We start from the raw sequence: 13196 nt of genomic DNA, 5'->3' as shown, positions 1-13196 counted from the left end.
TTAAGGGAGAAGAGTTCCACATTTCCCAGACCTTATTATATTTCTCAGGGCAGCCTCAATTCTGATATAACGTCCTCTCATAAGGAAGCATTGCATTGACTAGTTCTATCCATGCACGTATGGTCGGGAGGGAGCTGCCCATCCACCGCAAGGCAATAACCTTCCTTGCCATAAAGGGGGATTCGCGCAGAAAAATTTGATGGTGATGAGACCAAGTTCCCTCATCCAAGACTCCAAATAAACAGAGTAGTGGATCCAGAGGTATAGGGGGGAAGGCCAGGGAGGATAGGAGTGCAACAACCTCCCACCAAAATGCTGCGATTACCAGGCAGCTCCAAATCATGTGGACAAAGTCTGCGTGCGTATTCCCCGTAACAAGGGCACTCTGACATCTCCCGGTGTCGCATCGTGAATAATCTCAGTGAGATAAGATACGCCTGGCGTACTATATAGATTTGGATCATTTTATTATTGATTAACGGGACGACCTTAGTAGGAGATTCTAAAACCTCCTCCCCCTGCAGATTCGGAATCAGAAGCTCCCACTTCCCTTTGACTGCCAAAGGTTGGGATTCGTTCCCCACAGACAGTAGGTATGTGTACAATGAGGAGATCAGCCTTTTCAGGCCCTGAGAGGAGGGGGATATTATGGAGAGGCTCAGTGTGGGGCTATTATGTGGAGGCTCAGTGGGGGGATATTACAGAGAGGAGCACTCTGGGGGGCAATATTATGGAGAGCAGCTGTGTGGGGTTGATATAATGGGAAGGGGCTGTGTGGGGAGTGACAGTATGGAGAGGGGCAGTGTGGTGTGGGGTAATAGTATAAAGAAGGGCTGTGTGTGTGTGTGGAGGAATAATAATGACAGTTATATTACAGCGTGTGTGGGTATATTTTGTGCAGGAAGCACATTGATGGGCAATTATTTATTCAGGGGCACAGCATGCAAGATATTCATTTTTATGAGGTAGTATAATGATACTTTTATTTTTAAGGGCATTATGTCGGGAAGTGCTGCTGAAGACAGAGAAGAGTGAAGTCTGGAAAGACAAGCTCTGGGCATGAAATCTCATCATGGCATCTTTAGTACGTGTAGAAAAAAGGGACAGAAAGGACTCCAATCAGAGAAGATGTCCTCTATAAAGGTACCTGGATGTAACTAGTTTTGTGATACTGACTACATCTCATCGGCAGCACCGATTGAGCAGGGTCACAGGAGACAGAAGCAGGCTGCAGCGGCAGCTGAGGTTAACACCGATGCCAGTATTTTTTTAAATCAGATCATTTTTATTAAACAAAGTAATTGCTAAAGAGCAAACAACAATAGACAGTGTATGACGTGTATACACGTATAACATAGAAATTTAAGTGTCGGAATATTCTGCAAAGGTACAAACCTTACTGGTGCCACTATTAATGAAAATGAACATTTCACTGCTCCCCACACCCATAATTCCGCCCACCTCACTGCACTGAAGCCGGCACCAAGAGGTGGGGAGGATTATAGGCGTGGGGAGCAGTGAACATAAATTTTCTTTAATAGCAGGCACACGTTTGCCCCAGGCGCCAGCTTACTGCAGTGACTGGGGCGATCGTGTGTCTGCTATTAATCAACATCAATATTCACTACTCCCCACACCCATAATTCCAGGCGTGGGGAGCAGTGAATATTCATTTGAGATTAGCCAGCAGTTGACCTCGATGTGTGACTGGGGTTGCATGGCAGTGATGTCATGCATGCCCCGCTTATACACTGAAGTCAGTTGCTGGCATCAGAAGAGGATGCCACACACCAGAGAAGCAGATGGAAGGGGAGTAAAATATATATTTTTTTTATGTATTTAGCTTAACAGGAGACATATATACCAGGATGGGTCCATAATAGGGGGCATATACCATGATGAGGAACATATATACCAGGATGGGGGACATGCACACCAGTATGGGGGACATATACACCGGGATGGGGAACATGTACACCGGGATGGGGGACATATACACTGGGATGACCATCATTACTGACCAAACAGCTCATAGACCTATGCCACAATCGTAACAGCCAAGAACTGTATGAACAAAGAAGATCTGTTTTTACCTGGTGATGTTGGAGTTGTGTGATTCTCAATAATGTTGTTATATAGACCTTTGTTTCCTTCTAGGTATTGCCACTCCTCCAAAGAGAGATAGACAGCAACATCTTGACATCTTATAAGAACCTGATCAGCACAAAGATATAGTGGGGAGACATAGTCAGCCTATAAATGTCTTAGCCATTCTGGCATTTGTTGTGCCATTAGCACATATTTGGTTATGATAACTGCCCAATAACCTAGGGACCACAATGGTATTCTCCCTTAAAGGGACTGTCCCATCTTCACCACTCCCGTGCTTCCTACTTGCTGGTGGAGTGGTGAACTCCTGTTTGATTCACAGTTCCAACCAGCAGCAATGTTACATACGGTAGTTACGTAGGTTAAATAAAGACTAAAGGGGGCTTTACACGCTGCGATATCGGTACCGATATCACTAGCGAGCGTACCCGCCCCCGTGGTTGTGCGTCACGGGCAAATCGCTGTCCGTGGCACACATTATCGCTAACACCCGTCACACGGACTTACCTGCCCTGCGACGTCGCTCTGGCCGGCGATTCGCCTCCTTTTTAAGGGGGCGGGTCATGTGGTGTCACAGCGACGTCACACAGCAGCCGTCCAATAGCAGAGGAGGGGCAGAGATGAGCGGGACGTAACATCCCGCCCACCTCCTTCCTTCCGCATTGCCGGTGGACGCAGGTAAGGAGATGTTCGTCGCTTCTGCGGTGTCACACATAGCGATGTGTGCTGCCGCAGGAACGACAAACAACATCGCTACTTACCAGACAACGATTTTTGGTGTTTGGACGACCTCTCCAAAACCAATGATTTTTGTCTCTTTTGCGATCGTTTAAGGTCGCTCGTACGTGTTACACGCTGCAATGTTGCTAAAAACGCCGAATGTGTGTCACAAATACCGTGACCCTGACGATAAATCGTTAGCGATGTCGCAGCGTGTAAATGGCCCTTTAGAGTAGGTTCATTAAGTTCAACCTTTCTCCACCAATTATACCTTTCTTGTCACTAAACTATCAGTGTGCTCCAGAGATGTCGGTCAATGTCAATGTGGGGATGAGGTGTCAAAATAAAACTAAACCAAGTGATGCCATTTTGGAAACTAAACCCATCAAAGAATTTATTTTGTGGTAAGAATTTTTTTACCAACAACTGTTTCACAAAATTATATTGGACCACGAAAATGAAAAACGTAGGGTCTGATTCATGAAGCTGTTTTTTTTGCCAATTTTCTGTCATAAAACACCTTTAGATATTGTGAAATGTTTGTGCAACATGAAGTTACGCAAAAGTTTTGCGACCTTTGGTGTTTTGAGGCGGTTTCGGTCAACTTTAGGCAAAGTGGGTGGGACGGAGTGTGGTGAAGCCTTCCTGACGAATTCATGAAATGTTGTGGTGTACCTTAGGCCAGAAATGTTACCCCAGGCTTTGACTACAGTAACATTTCTGGTGGAAGCTCACGCAGTTGTAAAATACGACTAATTCATTAAATGGAGTAAGCCTCTATGAATCCGATGCCTTTTACTTTACATCACTTTTACATCACTGGGACCGGCGTGCACAATGCCAGTTAATGAATCAGGTCCTTCATTTTTCAGCTAAAATTATGTTTTAGCCCCAAATTTTCCATGATCAAAAAGGCATAATAGGAGAAAATGGTCCCCAAAATTTGTTATGCAATGTTTCCCATTTGCAGTAATAACCTACAGCAGGGAATATAAGCATTTGATACACTGCCGATTATTGCCGGACCTGAACCCAATAGCCCTGTTCCCGTTCAACACGCATGAGGTGAGTATAAGCTTTTTTATTTTATTGGGTACAGACACAGGGAATGATTAGGGTATTGTCCAAGTAGTGGACAACCTCTTCTTCTTGCTATAGTTATGTCATAAATGTGGATGCTATCTGTGGTTTAGGCGCACTGCAGAGCTCAGAAGGAAGGGTGGGTGCATTTGACTTTGGGAGAGCGGATTTTGCCGGATTTATTTTTGAGGGGAGCAAAAACGCATGTATTTTTGTGCATTTTTTGCAGCGTTTTTCTTCTTTTAATTCAATGGGTGAAAAACCCAGGGAACAATGCAAACAGAATTGACAACTTTGTGGTCACCACAAAAACGCAGCAAAAAAAACAAAAAAACAAAAAACCTGCACTGTGCGGACAGCAAAAATGAAATCTCATAGACTTTGCTGGGGAAGGAGATTCATGCAGTTTTTTTTTTAGAGCAAAACGCACCCGAAAAACGCACAAAAATGCGGCAAAAAATGCAGCGTGCGCACATAGCCTTAGAGCTACCAACAAAGTGGAAACAACCTGTTTTATGTTGACAGATGACAGACCTGAGAGAGAATTTGTTTTTTACAGGATGAGTCAAACGTTTTATTGATCATCAGTTTGGGACAGATAATATTTTGATTGCTTTTATAGCATGTTCAGATGAACGCATTATACACACTTGTGCTGTGCAAATTAACGTAAACCTGACAGCAGAATCGATACTTAGAAACTAGTTACATGGCTTCTCAATCCTTATGTTTCTCCCAGCAAAATAACATATCTAAACTCACCTACAGTACTGGCACCTTTCCAGCGGTGTTAGCACTGGCTCTCCTGGGGCTCACGTGACTTTGTTATGTCACATGATCCCTAACAGCCAATCACCTCTGGCTTCAGTCTCCGCTCCTTTAGATAAAGAAAGTGAGTAAGGCAGTAAGACATCCTGAGGAAATGAGTTGCGGCACTTTCACTTTTTCTGAATATCTGATTATGTCCATAGGAGAGGACAGCGTAGCCAGCGCTGATTGGCTGTGGGGATCGCGTGACAAAGTCCAGTGAGCTCAGGAAGTGTGAGTGCTCACACCACTGGAAAGGTGTCAACATCGGAGGAGAGGGTAGGTGTTGTTATTTTGTTGGAGGGGAAACACTGGAATGAAACAGGAGTAGTCCAAGTAATGGCCAGCCCTTTTAAAGCTACTTAAATGTAATTTCATTGGGCAGAACAAGCTCACAGTATATAACGATTCTCCGCTTATCAATTTACCTTGGTCACATAGCCTAATGACTAGGAATAGTCAAAAGGTGTGCCCTGCGTTCGGACCAGTCCTGCCCAGTCTGCTGATCGCACGTCCACAGAGGCCTGACGGACATCTCTGAGCCATCCTTGCCCTCTCTTCTCTGAATCCTAAATCCCACTCGTGATCGTGAACACTGTTACTTTGGGCATATGCTGTGTGATCGCAAGCCTTGCGCATGCCAAAAGTCATAGCGTTGAGACGAGCATCCACGCGTTTTGGAATTCAGGGTCTACCTTGGAAGCATTTAGATTTTGCCAGAAATTTATCTTGGTTGAAGAGTTGGAACAGAGTTCCCAGGTGATGTGAGGGGAGAATACAAAGACTGAGAAATAAGGATATTTTGGAACACAAATTGGCACTGACCAAACAGCTCTGGAAACATTGACCAATATAATATGCTTCTACTTCTCAAACACCCTTTGACAGCACAACTGTGGTCCACCAGATCTTGCAGTGCTCTCACCTCTACTCTTTGGATTGCTAAAAGATATCTATATTCTGAAGGATCTATACACCCACCAGATTGTCCGTTTCCTACCCTACTGATGCAGCCTCAATGTTTCAATTTCCACATAATACAGATGCATTCTCAACATTTAGTCCTTAATAAAGTAGCACTTCAATGCAATGTAAACAACCACTTTGAACATGTGTCCATGTTCAAAAAAGAAGTGACAATATAAATAGATTAAAAACAATGTTTTTATTGAAATATAAATTAAAATCATACAAGATATGTAATAAAAAACAGCAAGAAAAAGTGCAAGTTGATAAATACAGTACTAAGGGTCATGGACTAGATATCATATTTAATTGTACAATGAAAACTCCATATATAACCATTTCATGGAGGTTTCTTTTATTATAAATTATTTGCCACCTATACTAAATGTATATAGCTAAATACTATCCGGAAGAGATTGTCTCAAAAGGAGATTTTTCTCACAACTAATGCACTTAAAGTACCTATGTGCTGGGGGGAGGAGATAAGGAAGCCACCAAAATACATAGAATAAATAAGCATATAAATAATTAGATGTTCGTATTAAAATTCAAGCAATAGTTTAAGTGGCCATCCTACAACATACAATACTCCCAACCATAAGTATATACAAACACAAAATGGCAGTTCCTAAGGCAAAATGTTAAAGACAATATATTTACCCAGATGTATAGGTGGTATAATAGATAGTCCACGGCCCCTCACTCTGACACGTGTTTCGCCCTGTTGCTTTATCAAGGAGGAGATATCTAGTCCATGACCCTTAGTACTGTATTTATCAACTTGCACTTTTTCTTGCTGTTTTTTATTGCATATCTTGTATGATTTTAATTTATATTTCAATAAAAACATTGTTTTTAATCTATTTATATTGTCACTTCTTTTTTGAACATGGACACATGTTCAAAGTGGTTGTTTATAATACAGATGCAATATAGGGACAAATGTTATTTACAGTGATGAGTGCAAAAGCTTAAGTCTTACGAGGGGCGATCCAAAAGTAATGATAATCGGTTATTTCTATTGCACACAGAAATTAAAATGAAATGTTTTCTTCTCTCTTAGGTACCCACTAGTCCAGATTCCCGGGAGCTACATTCATTTGAATATGAACTGCCGAGGAGTGAACATCAAAATGGAAAAAACGAGCTCAGAGCTGTCATCAAATACCTCTGCTTGAAAAAAAAACGACTACCAAAGACATACACTGCGACTTGGTGGAAACATTGGGGGACTCTTCTCCTCCATATTCCACAGTTGCACGCTGGGCCAAGGAATTTAAGCTGGGAAGAACATCGACGGAAGATGAACATCGTGAAGGACGCCCATCCACGTCCCTCTATGAAGAAAACGTGAAAAAAGTTGAAGAAGTATTGGCAGATCGAAGAGTGACTATGAGGCATGTAGCTGAGGTCACAGGGATCTCATATGGCAGTATTCAAAGAATCCTTGCAAAAGAATTGCATATGAGAAAGGTCTCCGCGTGTTGGGTGCCAAAAATGTTAACTGACGAGCAAAAGAAGAAACGAGTTGACATTTCAATAGCAAATCTCAAAAAGTTTCAAGCAGACAAGGAGAATTTTTTGTCACGTTTTTTGACCATGGACGAGACATGGATCCACCACTTTGATCCCGAAACTAAACAACAATCGATGACATGGAAACGAGCCGACGAACCGACGCCGAAGAAATTCAAAGTGTCAAGCTCAGCAGGGAAGGTTATGGCGTCTGTTTTTTGGGACGCTGAAGGAATTATTATGGTGGACTATTTGGAGAAAGGAGCCACTATTACGGGCTCCTACTACGCAGAACAAATAAGAAGATTGCGGCAGGCTATCAAGGAGAAAAGGCGCGGCAAACTGTGGGCTGGAGTACTGTTTCACCAAGATAACGCGCCGGCTCACAAAGCTGCAGTTGCCATGGCAACCATTCAAGAAGCGGGCTTTGAACTGGTGGAACACCCCCCTATTCGCCAGATCTAGCCCCCAGTGACTTCTTTCTCTTTCCTCGTCTCAAGGAACACCTCCGGGGCAAGAAATTTGACGACAATAGCGACGTGATAACCGCTGTTGGGGATTTTTTTGAGGGTCAAGATCAAGAATTTTTTTCGAAGGGAATTCTAAGTTTAGAAAAGAGATGGACTAAATGTATAGACTTGTTAGGAGACTATGTAGAAAAATATATATTTTTTTTTAATATATTCATTGTGTTTATTATTGATTATCATTACTTTTGGATCGCCCCTCGTATACTACAATAAAAAGATTAAATCATTTGGTTACACTTCTGACATAAGGGCCAAGCCTAAACCAGTAAATTCCTTCCACCATATTTTAGTTTAGAGGTAACATGTCAGATTACTGCCTGCGAGCATCGGACTCAGCGACAGGTGCACGGACTCCACTGTATTTTTAGCAAAATCATAGTATTAACACTGAATAAAGGCTATCAGTTTACATGGAGAGAGCTATCATATTAGGCAGAGTGGGGAGAAAAAGGACGTGATCCACCCAATTCGTACAGTAAAAACAGTGTGATCTAATTCCGGCAACGGTCACTAAACAAAGTTGTCTATGGTTAGAGCAGGCGAAGTGTGCAGCCAGTTTCTCAATACCAAATTTCACAGAAACCTACCGTCATCATTCCCAGTAGTACTCACCTCCTCAGTCAGCAGCTCAGTGATCTCCTTGGTGAGTCCCAGGATCTCCTGATAACCATTGCTCTCATTGATCAGTGAGTGATCTTGACTTTTGCTATATGCGTCACCCTCATCAGTTACCTTCTTCACTAATATGTAATCCTGTACAAGGAGAAAGACATTGATTTCATCTCTTTTACCCTTCCCGTCCTATTCTTAATGTATTATCACCTTCCCAATCTTCACAGCTTTTGCGTCTCTTTTTTTCTCTCCTTCCAAGAGCCATAACGTTTCCATTTTTGCATCCAAACAGACATAAGTTGTAATTCTGAGTTGTAGATTTGAATGGTACTATTTATTTAACCATTCAATATACAGGAAAATAGTGAAAAATAGCCGTTTTGTTTGGATTTGTTTTTATGGGGGGTTATCTATTTTACGGTGATCATTGTGTGGTACAATTTACCTGGTAACATAATTCTTCATGATAATATGATGGTAACATATATATGTGTGTGACTCTTGCACCAGGGTGCCAGTACTTATTGTGAGCTCTGGGTATTTATGACATTTATACAGTGGATGATTTTTATTTGTTCGCCATATGAAGTATAATTGGATACATTTATCCTAGCGACATTCCTCACATGAATAATCCTAGATATTATACATAGCTCATGTCTACTATTGCAGCAATCCTTGAATATTTATGGCGGTGTAATTTATTACCATAGATCTCCTCTACTGTAGCCGCTTTTTTGCGTTCTGCACTTTCCTGGTACATATTATATATATGATAAATATGGTTTCAGATATTCTCAGGAAAGAAATCCTATTTTTACTTATCTGAGTTGTGTGCAATTTCCGTAGAGTATTAATATTTTTTTACCATTAAAGTGGTGAAATAAAATTCCAAACTTAGTGTCATGATTGACTCCTGGCTCAGCTGGAGCTGAGCCTTTTTTTAGTTTCACTTCTGATGCAAGTCACGTTAGGGGTTAATCCTTTCTGCCTCGTTCTGGAGGTCAGGCTGCTTTATTAGGGCACTGTTTCTCTTGGACTTCGCCAGTGATATTTCTGGCTCTGCTGTGTTCTGCTCTTGAGTGACCTGTTGTCTGCCCTGCCCCCTCCTGACCTCCGTGTTCACCTGACCTGTTAACCTCCTCTGTTGTCTGTTTCCATCAGTGTCTCTCCCGCTGTCTCCCTGTTCGTTCCTTATCTGTTTACCTTAATTGTGTCTTGTCTTCCCACTCCCCCTCGCTTCTAGGCTCTGATTTCCCGGCTACTGACTATTTGCTTCCCTCTGACTACGTTTAGACTTTGCCCTTGTGTATTTACAAGAGCTCATGTTGTGATACGGCTTTCTGACAATTCTACTGCCATCTGGTGGGCTTGACTAGTATTACCTCTGCTAGGGAATTCTCTGCTCATACGTTTCCTCCACTTTTACGCCCCCTAGTGGTTTACCAGTTAACTACCTTCTCAGATAGTGTCAGGAATCCTCTCAGTCCCACATTACTGCGCTGTACTGCTATTGTACATCTTAGAGTACAGCGTGATACCTAGTAGACAAAATAAATACATAATTTGCTTGTGTGGACGTACTGAGACATGTTACCGTTTTTTCCCACTGATGAAGCTATGTGGGAGCTTGTTTTTGGCATGGCCAAGTCACGATCGGTAGATACAAATCATTTGATTGCTTCTTATTCGATAAAACACCACAATGCTGGCAGTTCTCCTTGTTGTTATTACACCACTTATCCATGGGGTTATTTAATTTCATATTTTAATAAACAGAAATGGATATTTACAGATGTGGCAATAACAACTATGTTTATTTCTTCCTTTATCCTGTTTCTTGATTTTTAATGGGGGAAAAGGAGAATTCTTTTTTCTTTTTCATTCTTACTTAATTTGTCAGTCCCCTTATGGGACTTGCGTTTGTGCGTTTACAGGAATTATTATAGTACTATATACCACAGTAAGATGTTTCAAGACATATAGTGAAAACGATGTGACCAAGATGGCAACAACAGGGGCCTTCATCCCATCCCATAACATCCCATGGGTTCACTGCAACTCCACTGAGATTACTTAAAGGGAACCTGTCAGCAGGTTTTTGCTATGTACTCTGAAGACACCATGAGATAGAGGCTGACACAGAGTTCAATGATGTGTCATTTATTGCCCTGCTGTACTGTTGTTTACTTATAGTGAAGGTTTTATCACTTGGGATTATCATTGCCCAGACTACACTAGTCCAACCATGCCCCTTCATCTTCTGATTAGCACCTCTCTGTCTATAGACTTTGTACGTAGAGAGCCTAGTTTGGGCGGGGACAGCTCTCTCAGTCTGCTATATGCTAAATTTAAAAACTCTGATTGTGTCAGGACAGCTGCACTCAGCAGACTAAGTGATACATTGTTGGATTCAGAGTCTCTTTGCCTACATCATGCTGCTCTCAGATGAGGTAGCAAAAACCTGCTGACAAATTCCCTTTAAATGCCACTGTCAGAAACTGAAAACAACATGTAAGTGGTTGAACTATGATCGTAGAGCGCTTTTGATGTTTGATCCTTCTGCAGATCCCGTTGAGCAGGGGCTTCTGCTGCAGAAAGTGAGGAGGAGGAGGAGTACATGGCTCAGCACCTGAGACACAGACAAGCTTTCATTGTAGATTTCTCAGTCTGAAATTGTATTATGTGACAAAATAGGTTTAAGGAAAAGGAGAAAATTAACCCTTTAGTGACAGAGCTAATTTTCACCTTAATGACCAGACCAAATTTTGCAATTCTGACCAGTGTCACTTCATGAGGTTATAACTCTGGAACGCTTCAACGGATCCCGGTGATTCTGAGATTGTTTTTTCGTCACATATTGGACTTCATGTTAGTACCAAATTTAGGACAATATTTTTTGCGTTTATTGAAGAAAAAAATTGAATATTGGCAAAAATTTTGAAAATTTAGCAATTTTCAACTTTTGAATTTTTATACTGTTAAACCAGAGATTTCTGTGACACAAAATAGTTAATAAATAACATTTCCCACTTGTCTACTTTACATCAGCACAATTTTGGAAACAAAATTTTTTTTTGTTAGGAAGTTAGAGGGGTTCAAAGTTTATCAGCGATTTCTCATTTTTACATCAAAATTTACAAAACCATTTTTTTAGGGACCACATCACATTTGAAGTGACTTCAATAGGCCTAGATGACAGAAAATACCCAAAAGTGACACCATTCTAAAAACTGCACCCCCCAAAGTACTCAAAACCACATTCAAGAAGTTTATTAACCCTTCAGGTGCTTCACATGAACAAAAGCAATGTGGAATGAAAAAAAGCAAAAATTAAATTTTACCTAAAAATGTTGCTCTAACCCAAATTTATTCACTTTTAGAAGAACTAACACAACAAAATGGACCCCAAAACTTGTTCCCCACTTTCTTATGAGTGCACCGATACCCCACATGTGGTCAGAAACCTCTGTTTGGACAAATGGGAGGGCTCGGAACAGAAGGAGCAATATTTGAATTTTGGAAAGCAAATTTGGCTGAAATAGATTGCGGGCACCATGTTGCATTTACAGGTCCGCTAAGGTACCTAAACAGAAGAAACCCCTCACAAGTGACACCATTTTGGAAACTAGACCCCTCAAGGCTTCTATCTAGGGGTATAGTGAGCATTTTAGATCCACAGGTACTTCACAGATTTTGTTAACGTTACGTTGTCATATTGAAAATTTTAATCATTTTCTCAAAAATGTTGATTTAGCATCAATTTTCTCACTTTTTCAAGAGGTAATTCCAAAAATTTGACCTCAAGGTTTGTTAACCACTTTTTTATGAGCGCGGTGATACCTCACATGTGGTCTGAAACCTTTGTTTGGAGAAATGGGAGGGCTTGGAACGAAAGGAGCAATATTTGAATTTTGGAAAGGAAATTTGGCTGAAAAAGATTGCGGGCACCATGTCGCATTTGGAGGTCCCCTAAGGTACCTAAACAGCAGAAACTCCGCACAAGTGACCCCATTTTGGAAACTAGGCCCCTCAAGGAATTTATCTAGATGTTTGGCGAGTACCCTGAACCCCCAGGTGCTTCACAGAATTTTATAACGTTGAGCCATGAAAAACAAAAAAAACATTTTTACCACAAAATTGTTATTTCAACCAGGTAGCTTTTTTTTTTACAAGAGTAAAAGGAAAAAATTCAGCATAACATTTATTGTGCAATTTCTCCTGAGTTTGGCGATACCTTATATGTGGTGGAAATCAACTGTTTGGGCGCATGGCAGGGCTCGGAAGGGAAGGAGTGCCATTTGACTGCAAAATTGGCTGGAATCAATAGCGGACGCCAGGTTGCATTTGGAGAGCCCCTGAGGTGCCTAAACAGTGGAGGTCCCCCACAAGTGACTCCATTCTGGAAACAAGACACCTCAAGGCTTTTATCTAGGTGTATAGTGAGCAGTATGAATCCACGAATACTTCACAGAATTTGATAAGCTTAGGTTGCCATATTGAAAATTTTCATTTTTTTCACAAAAATGTTGCTTCAGCATCAAATTTCTCACTTTTTCAAGAGACAACAACAAACCGTGGACCCAACAGGTTGTTATCCAATGTCTTATGAGCACAGGGATACCCCACATGTGGCCAAAAACCTCTGTTTGGATAAATGGGAGGGCTTGGAATGGAAGCAGCACCATTTGAATTCTGGAAAAGTTGAAATAAATTGCGGGCACCATGTCACATTTGCAGGGCCCCTTGGGTACCTATACATTAGAAACCCCCCACAAGTGACTCCATTTTGGAAACTGGATTTTATTCAGGAGTATAGTAAGCATTTTGAATCCACAGGTACTTCACAAAAATGTT

The 13196-nt window shown here is 41.4% G+C and overlaps 1 protein-coding gene across 1 annotated transcript in view; it reads right to left on the bottom strand.

Moving 5' to 3' along the window:
• LOC142312713 (uncharacterized) overlaps positions 1 to 13196 on the bottom strand; it is a 103675-nt gene that overhangs the window by 13706 nt on the left and 76773 nt on the right. The window contains exons 10-11 of the mRNA XM_075351701.1: positions 8340 to 8480; positions 2094 to 2214 (exon numbers count right to left, since the gene is read on the bottom strand). Of these exons, the coding sequence (XP_075207816.1) occupies positions 2094 to 2214; positions 8340 to 8480 (262 nt within the window). The remainder of the gene's footprint in view (positions 1 to 2093; positions 2215 to 8339; positions 8481 to 13196) is intronic.

Source organism: Anomaloglossus baeobatrachus, chromosome 5 (genome assembly GCF_048569485.1).
Source record: "Anomaloglossus baeobatrachus isolate aAnoBae1 chromosome 5, aAnoBae1.hap1, whole genome shotgun sequence".
Classification (NCBI taxonomy): domain Eukaryota; kingdom Metazoa; phylum Chordata; class Amphibia; order Anura; family Aromobatidae; genus Anomaloglossus; species Anomaloglossus baeobatrachus.
The sequence above is the reverse complement of the archived record's forward strand: the minus strand, read 5'-3'. Positions and strand labels throughout refer to the sequence as shown.